The sequence below is a fragment of the Lygodium microphyllum genome, chromosome 17, assembly GCF_053477565.2.
Source record: "Lygodium microphyllum isolate KBCC chromosome 17, Lygodium_microphyllum_v1.1.10, whole genome shotgun sequence".
Classification (NCBI taxonomy): Eukaryota; Viridiplantae; Streptophyta; class Polypodiopsida; order Schizaeales; family Lygodiaceae; genus Lygodium; species Lygodium microphyllum.
In genome coordinates this window covers 136,424,239-136,433,307 of record NC_141151.1, presented here as the reverse complement: position 1 = coordinate 136,433,307, position 9,069 = coordinate 136,424,239, and the positions used below count along the sequence as shown (strand labels likewise).

At 44.8% G+C, this 9,069-nt stretch overlaps 1 protein-coding gene and 1 pseudogene across 1 annotated transcript; both read left to right on the top strand.

The window, feature by feature from the left end:
* The first annotated feature begins 6,905 nt into the window (after positions 1 to 6,905).
* Positions 6,906 to 7,544, top strand: LOC148022399 (uncharacterized). The gene is made up of 2 exons (XM_087696741.1): positions 6,906 to 7,091; positions 7,179 to 7,544. The coding sequence occupies exons 1-2, from the start codon at positions 6,906 to 6,908 to the stop codon at positions 7,542 to 7,544; spliced, it is 552 nt and encodes a 183-aa protein (XP_087552867.1).
* Positions 7,545 to 8,146: 602 nt separating this feature from the next.
* On the top strand, positions 8,147 to 8,782 carry LOC148022398 (uncharacterized; annotated as a pseudogene).
* Positions 8,783 to 9,069: the final 287 nt, after the last annotated feature.

Here is a 9,069-nt window from a genome sequence, read left to right as displayed (position 1 = left end):
CAGTCATCCGCATCTAGCCACTCGGGCTTTGTAGCCCCACTCTTGAGTGCCTTGCGTGCATCCGATCATCTATGTGACATATATGCACGGATGCACTTCATTAGCCAGCCTGTAGAAAATCTATCTACTGTGGCTGGAATGGGAAACTCCTCACACAAGGATGCTACTATGTAGTCCTTGCACCCCTCCCGTATGTTTTTCCAATGATCTGTTGAGATGATAAGCTCAACACATACGGACATTGATGATGAATTGCCTAGTTATATGGGACCACACATCTACACTTAGCATGTCGGTGGTCATTATGACTCTCACATGGCCACTGACTCATTACTTATTATATTCAGGTTGTTACACCTGTTTACAACTGGCATAGGTATAGTGCCAGTCGACTAGTGTAGTCGGTTATGCATTGTTTGACTTAGTAGGCCACTTTCCTTTATGTTGTATCTTATCTATACTTTGTGTACATTGTAAAGTGTGTGAAAGAAGAAGAAGAAACCAGCAAGAAAAAATTTTGGCCTCCATCTCTCTTCTTGTCTCTTGAGTGAGCTTCTCTGTAACATGTCTACTCGTATCTTCAGGACACGTCTTGGCAGTCCATCAGAAAGGATGTCTAAAAAGCTTCGCCCAGCACTTCCATGGAATATTACGGGGTTTACGATCTAGGGCTTCCCATGTTTGCCACATAGCAGAAGTATTCCGGCCGTTCCCACTTAGGACCGACCTGAATTAGAGTTTTCCTATTGGTCATTTCCTAACGGCAACTAACGTCGAACCCAAGCGAACTACTTTACGCAGAAATGCTAGGTCCGAAGTGGATTCACGCTGCACTTGGTTCAAGGAGAATGGGAAACAAGAGGGATGCAAAGCTCAACCTCTCTGCCATAAGGCATAGTTCCATTCCGTTTCCCTAAAAGTGTATAAATCGGGATCAATCATAACTCTAGGTCAACGCTTTTGTTGTTTGTGTTCTTTGACGATCTTCTAGCTATCCATCGTGTTTGAGAAAAGTTCCCGGCCAACCGGGACCACCCATCCATAGGACAGACCTATGGCTGCATCCACCGCACTTTTCTCAGGTTGTTTTAGTTATTTAATTACCTAGCACACTTTAGTTGGACATCTATCAATCAACTGCCTTAATTAGCCTCTTAGGCATTGGTTCCTTTACGTAATCATATCACTGACATAGAAAAGCAATGTCAAACAAGTTCCTTATTAACAGGTTATCATATTTATCTTTGAAATACAAAAAGTCCAGCCCGTAGGCTTATCCATAATCCGCTCGAAGGCTATCCAGCAATCCAGAGGGATCACTAATCCAAGTTTCTGCCCGTAGACTAGTATGCGGGCCTCGAGATCCAATCTCGAGTCATGTTAGCCTCTTGTGCAGGGCCCGGAAGGCGAGGGATTTATAGCCAGAGCCCCCCCTGGCACCCAAACATCCTCCTACTCCAAGTAGCGCTCAACGAAGAGACCTCTCGTGGCGGGTTCGGTCCACTTTCCCGGTGCGGTTAACAACCCCCTTGGTTAGGATCGGGTAGGCAGTCGGGGGTAACTGAAGCCGCCTCTCCCTTCAGGCTTTCAACCTGAAGCATTAGATATCTATTTATCCTTTATTTCATTGATCAAACAAAGCGAAAAAGTGCTCTTAAATCTGTAACAAGCACAATCATTTCCATTGATCGTTATTGTTGGCAAACTGCTAAGGAATGAATCCTTCCTCTTGAATGCACTCACCACTCGATCCGCGATGACTTGCGACTTGGCAAGATCCCCTATATCTTGGATTAGGGCGTACCCTATTAACCCGACTTGGTCAAAACTTAAGTTCATAGATTATTCCAGTTTATTGGTTGGTCTTTTGCTTCCAAACAATTATCTTTACTCAGGATGATTATTCAACCTCTTGCAAGATAACTTGCATAAGGACCTGCCAATCTCATTGCAAGAATTAGCCATTTCCTTGTGATCCAATCACAAGATCATACGACTCCGCACTTGTTGCACAAGTGTCGCATCGACTATGAGACTATTCTACTCATCAAATGGAGTCACGAAACAACCTGTTCCTAATTACATTAGGCTGACGTCATCAGTCCTAGGGTTCCAAGTTCCATCTTTTTTAGCGTAAGATTCTTAGGGAAAAACCCTAGATCACTTTTTAAAAATGTTCCGCTGTCCCTACATTCGGTGAATGTGGGCAAGTATTTAGGGTATAGGAGTTTCGATTTTAGCAATACGTGCGACTAGGTCACGTGTATTAAATCCTAGTTAGTTCTTTGGAATTGAATTAACTCCTTCTAAAATGCGTACTCCGTGGTTTTTGGTGTTTAGGTTTATGCCAATTTGTTTAATTCTTGAAGATAATTACATTATCATTTCCATAAACACATGACTCGTTGTCTATGTGTAAATTGATTTTCAACCCTAACTTATCGATTTAAGATCAAGCATAGGTTAGGTTATAACCTAATTCCAACTAACCATCCTATAACTTGGAAACAAGAATCGCGCTAAACAAGCAACCTTTTACTAGTAATTATGCAGTTGGATAAATGATAATTGTCTAGATGTAAGAATCATTTCATGCTTTGCAATTCCCTATGGGTTATTAGCACTTCCCATGATGACTTATCGCGAAGAAGATATGGCCTAATATTGTGACATGCCATTTTATACTTCCATGCCTAAACGGAGTGCACTATCTTAATTCCGTTTTTTGTAAATATGGACTAAATGAATATCAATTTTCTAAAGCATTTAAGACGAAAAATGCATCTTATTTCCAACAATTATCCTCGCACGATTATAACAATACCAAATAGAAATTAGGAAGGAAAACCTAGACTTGTGGTGAGATGTCCACGTGGATGCTAGGAGATGATCCTCATGTGGTTGCGCCTTGGGCTTTCTTAGGAGGCATTGCAAATGTAGCCTTTCCGTCGTGGATGCAGCTTTGCAACTCGTTTTTTAAATTCCACTGTACTTTATGAGTCTTATGTTCTTTCCTTTCGTAGGAGCTCTTTGAGGGATACTTGTGGAGGAGGGGAGAAACCACAGAAAGGGTTCAAAACCCAAAAAGGGGGTATTTTAAAATCCTACGTGAGAGTAGGGCTCATGAAAGCGATGGGGAAGGCTTAATGGCCTTTTAACAATTTACAAGAAAAGGGAAAATGGAAAGTATAAAAGACCCTTATGAGGGCTTTTGGTATGTGGAAAGAAGGTGTTAGAAAAAAAACCCTTAACACCCTCTTTTCTTTTATGTGAGGGGGGAAAAAATCAAGGTATGAAAGGGCCTAAAAGGGGTATTTTTGCATGGGGGAAAAAAAAAGGGGCTAAGGGGGCCCTTAGGGGGGTTTGAGATACGGGGGAGAAAAAGGGCTTTCAGGGTAAAAGCTTTTGGGGGGAAAGGGCCTAAGGGAGCCCTTAGAGGAAAATTTCAGGGGGGTGGTAGTCTCAAAGGCTATAGGAAAAAGGGGGCCTAAGGGGGATTTAAAAACACGCTTGGAGGAAAAGGACCTTAAAAACCACTTAAGGCCTTTCAAGGAAACTTTGTGGGGGAAAGGGGGCTTATAGAGCCCCCCCCTTAGAAGCTTTGGAAGCTTCTAGAGAGCACGTGGGGAGGGGGGGTAAGGGCAGTCACCAAATGGCCGTTTTGGCGGCGTGTAGGCAGGTGGATGGTTGCAGCCGACTCAATAGTCCTTTCTCTCCCTTATGGTGTAGCGTAATTGCTCTCCCTCAAGCTCTCACTCTCTCCCTCTCTGAAAGTCGACGGTGTACGGTTTTATGGCAGTGCTCTGTCCCCCGCCTTCCTCTCACGGCCACTACCTCACTCTCTATGGGAGCGGAGATAGCAGTCCCAGTTTTCCCTCCTCACGTTCAGCGGCGATGGCTTCCACCTCACAATTTTATTCCACAACGTCGCGGCTCCTCTTCCCAAAGCTCCCACATAGCTACTAGTTTTTATAGGGAGAGTGAGAGGTTCCTCCCTCCCCTATGCGGCAGCGGCATGGCAATTTCTCACCTGCGAGCTCCATCGAGGAGCTTTACTCATACATTCTATTCCTCTTCCCCTCCAGCTTAGGGAAAAAACATTTGCCATTATCCTACTAAATTCACTACAAGGGATTGGGCTCATACCCGCGCTCCTAGCCGCACAAAGTGACTTGGGAAAAAAAGTGTCGGGCCCGTGTAATAGCGCGTGTATCATTGCGGCCAGAGACATGCGTGTAAAAGCGCATGTACAGTGATAGCCAGTCGCGCAAATACACGACCCCATGCACGCGTTCTGGACAGTTTTGCTGCGAATTTACACGCGAATCTAACAGACTATCCGCGTAAATATACGCGATTTTGACAGATGACACGCGCTTATACACGCGATCACAGAGGGAAAAAAAAAATCCAGAGAGTGCTTTTGGGTGGCCAAAAAAAGAGCAATTTAGATTTCAAGACACGAGACTCACTCTCTATGAATACAGGATTCAATATTACTATCTAAAACTTAATACACGACTCAAGACTCATGATTCAATACATTGTCAATACATGATACATTTGTGTACAAGGGAGTCCATATGTCAAAATAGCCCATGGCTTTAATTAGGAACAAATATATACAAAGTCAAATAGGGAGCTAGGTGCAAAAAATCCCATGGCTTCAGTTACAAATTTTTTTTGTACAACCACATCCTACAGTATTTTGAAAGCTAATCAGAGGATGATGAGGACCCTGTGCTCTCTCCATGATCAGAGGAGCTCGCATCGGTATATTCCGATGAGTGGTGCTCGCCTCCACCAGGAGCAGTGGCACGAACATCAGCAGTGGCGGCTGGATCATCAGGGGCAGGAGCATCAGCAGCTTGTGCCTGTTCAAGAAATATACCGTATGTAAGTATACATATATATGCAATTAAATAAACCGAAATCATTCATTTAGAGTTTTCAAGTACCTGTCGACCGTATGGTCTCATGGCCGCGTCAAACTGCGCATCCGTAATACGTCCCTCGTTTCTGAAGATGGCCCACGTGTCACGTCTACTATTGCGGCGAGCATACCCAGTCTCGTGGGCTGTGGGCCTCCTCCCCATAACCCGTCGCTGTAACATAATCAAGATAGTTTGTAAGATCAAAACAATCATAGAATCAATGAATTTGGCAAACAATCAAATAAAGAGGCAAGTTACTTACGAACTCTGCCTCCCACGACTCGACGCCGCCAGATCCGAAATGCGACGATCCAATGGTCTCCATCTGGATCCGTCGTGCCTCCACATGCTGCCTGCTCTTCACGCCTCCCTCTGCGCGCTTCTTTGCCTCCTTCCACTCGCGTTTGTGGGCAGTGGCAGGTTTCTCACAAGGATAGCCACCCGCAGCTACATTCACCCCATCATCGTACGCGAGTTTCTTAAGGTGAGATCTTTTATTACTTAAGATCTCCCTTATTCGCGTCCTTCCCCATACATCCGAGAATGTCGCTCGTGGGGGATTGGGGTACCGACTATGTACACTATCTAGGACCTCCCTAACTAACCGGCTCTCCTGATCTTTAAATTTTACAAAACAGTTTCTATACATGTTTGAAACTACCCCCCGCATATACTCCATCACCTCTTTCCCTCTCGCATCCATGACTACCCCGCCCCTATCCGTAACATCGTAGAAAATCTCTCCCTCCACCTCTCTCGCCTCCTCCGACTCCTCACTGTCTCCTCGTACATGCCTCCCTCCATGCCCTCTCTCACCGCGTGCCCTACTACCCCCCCCACCAAAGCACCCGCCGCATAATCCTCCACTCCCGCTCTCCCTACTGCGGCGTCGGCTCTCATCTGTACTGCGGGAGTAGCCATGACTAGGGGTGGCTGCACGTGACTGTGACTGTGAGGGAGCACGTGATGGTGGCCGTGAGCCCTCACGTGACGGTACAGAGGAGGGTGTGCGTGAGTGTGTCCGTGCAGGGGTGTGTCTCCTCGGTGAGCGTGTATGCGCAGGGGTACGTCTCGCCGGACTCGCAGGCGTAGACGGCAGTGGAGAGGCTTGTGTACTTGGGGGCGCGGTGTGACCTGGGAGTCTAGGAGGAGGATGGGCATACATATACTCTGTCAGCTCCACTGGATTAGGATGGCGCCCAAAATGGTTTATCATCTCCATCATCCAAGTGGCGTATGCCAACGGATCGGAGGAAGAGCCTGGATCCATGAAGAATCTGCGAAGCGTCGAAATTCCGCCTCAATGAACCAAGCAAAACATGCATATAAAAAATAAACATATCTCCTACAATATATCTCCTCAATATATCTCCTACAATATATAACCTACAACATATATCTACCATTCTAGAAAATAAACATATCTCTTACAATATCTCTTACAATTCTATCCTCTGTCGCTTTCAAGTACACATAGCACAGGTGGAAAGAAAGAAAGGGACAGATTTGCCAAAACAAACAAACGACAACCAACCTCTTTGAAAAGTCTTTGAAAAGTGAGTTCGTTGATTCTTGCTTCTCTCTCCCTTTCTATGTTGTCTGCACCCTTTGCTTCTTTTGGGTAGTCCAAGAGGGAGAAGGCTGGTTGGAAGAGGCAGGTTTGGTTTTAAAAGAAGGGCTTTTGAAAGAAAGAAAGCGGGCGCAGAAAGAAGAAGTGTTTTGAAAGAGGGCGCGCTTTTAAAAGAAAGAAAGCGACGCGCGCGGCAGGTAAACGCGAAAAGCACGCGTGTAAAAGCGCGTGTAAAAGCGCAGCAGAACACATTGTAGACGCGCCTGTACACGCGACACAGAGACTGTTTATACTTTTTTTAAAAACTGATTATTCTTGTGTATCCATTGTTTTGTGCATAGGATGTGTATGATTTCACTAAAAACTGATCCTACTTCTGTATTGGTTATTTTGGACATAGCATGTCATCATCCTCTTCAAGCAGTTCTGGTGAGGATGAGACAATGCGTCATCGTGATCGCGACGTGTGGCTGGCACAAAGGATCAAGTGTACGTGTAATCGATGTCAAGGGTGCATTGTACGAGCGCGTCGAATTACATTGAATCACATCTCGATGTATGGAGAATGGATTCAAACAGGTTTAGATGTGAGAAGATGTGAATTGAAAGTATTAAAATAACTCATGGTGTGCAAATTAATGGAGCGCGTTGTAATATATATACTGTGATTGAAGCAGGATGCAGTACCACACCCTAACATGGTGCCATACGCACGGCGAGAGCATGCAAAGCGTCGACGAGATGATGCTGGAGCTTCAGGATCTCTTGTCGGAGATGAGTGGGAAAGGGATGACAATAGCCCTGCACCCCACGAAGTTGTGGAAGAGGAAGTGTTTGATGACATGGTACGGAATCTTTTTAGGGATGATCGCAAAGGTGTGGACGACAATGATATGGAACAAGAGCATCTCTACAACGCTTCATCGACACCGGTTTTTGAAGGGTGCACATTCTCTATTTTACGTGCTTCACTTGAACTGCTCAATATACAAACAGTTTATGGATGGAGCAATGCAAGTCTTGACGCATTATTGAAGTAAGCATTGTAACTTGCAAATTTGAGTTAGTGGTTTTTGGTTTACAGTATAGGGTTTAGGGTTATGGGCTAATTGATGATATTGGATGCAGGCTATTATCAAACATGCTTCCAAAGGGGAATAGACTACCCACCTCAAGAGACAAAGCGAGGCGCTATGTGACATCTCTTGGAGGATTGGATTATGATCGCATACATGCATGCATCAATGATTGCATTCTCTTTCGTGGGACGCATAAGGAGGCTCGACAGTGTCCCACTTGTGGTGAAGCAAGGTATAGAACAGATGTGAAGAGTTTTGATGTACCTCGTAAAGTCTTGCGACACTTTCCTATAATTCCTCGCATCAAACACATGTTCAAGTGCAAATCCATAGCAGAGCTCATGTCATGGCATTCCTCGCATCGATCGGATGATGGCATGTGGAGAATTCCTGCAGACACTCCTACTTGGAAGCATATTGAAGATGAGTGGCCCAGCTTTAAAACAGAGCCCAGAAACTTGAGACTTGGCCTAGGTATGGATGGAGTGAATCCGTTTGGTTTCAAGAGCACCGCATACAGCGTGTGGCCGGTTGTGTTGGTGAATTACAACCTTCCACCATCAATGGCGATCAAGAAGGGACATCTTATGTTATCCCTTCTGATTCCAGGGAAACATAAAGTCAAGCATATGGATGTTTATCTTGAACCGTTGATTGATGAGTTGGAGGAACTATGGAGAGGTGTTGCGGTAGTGGACATTAGTAGGCCTCCCTCCTCTCGACACTTCGACTTAAAAGCAGTGTTGATGTGGACAATGCATGACTTTCCAGGATACAGCGATTGTTCTGGTAAGAATTCTAACTACCTCCCGACTCTAATACTACTAGCTATATCAATTATAACTATTGACTTTATTATTCTAACTTTTTTTTTTATTTTAACAGGTTTGAGGACATCGGGTAAACATGCATGTCCTATATGTGGCCCTTCATTGGTACATGAGTATGCTGATGGTTTGTGTAAGACCATATTCGATAATCATCATCGATTTCTCCCATCAGATCACCCTAAATATGCTCCTAGTAAGAGGAACATTCATCCACAGACACTTCGTGCAAAATATTGGAAGCGTATTTGGGAGTCTTCAAATGTTCTTCCTCCAGATGGCATGAACAGGTACATCTCCATTGTTTCCAATCTTGTTTTGTGTAGTCTCTAAAGTTGGAATAAAGATGACAGTCTGCAATCCCTTGTGTAGGTACTCCATTTTTTTCCGGCTACCATATTGGACCCATCTCAAGATCAACCATCTTCTTGATCCCATGCACATCTTCAAGAATGTGGGATCTAGTATTTGGGAACATGTTATTGGTAAAAGAGACAATGTTAGCGTACGGGAGGACTTGCAGGTCGTAGGACATATGCGTCAAGCTTGGCCACGAGAGGAGGGTGGGCACGTTCGTCTTCCGCCTGCTCCCTGGATTATATCAAAGAAGGAGGAGAAGCAGGTAAAGCAAGCCATCACCACTTTGCGTACTCCCACTG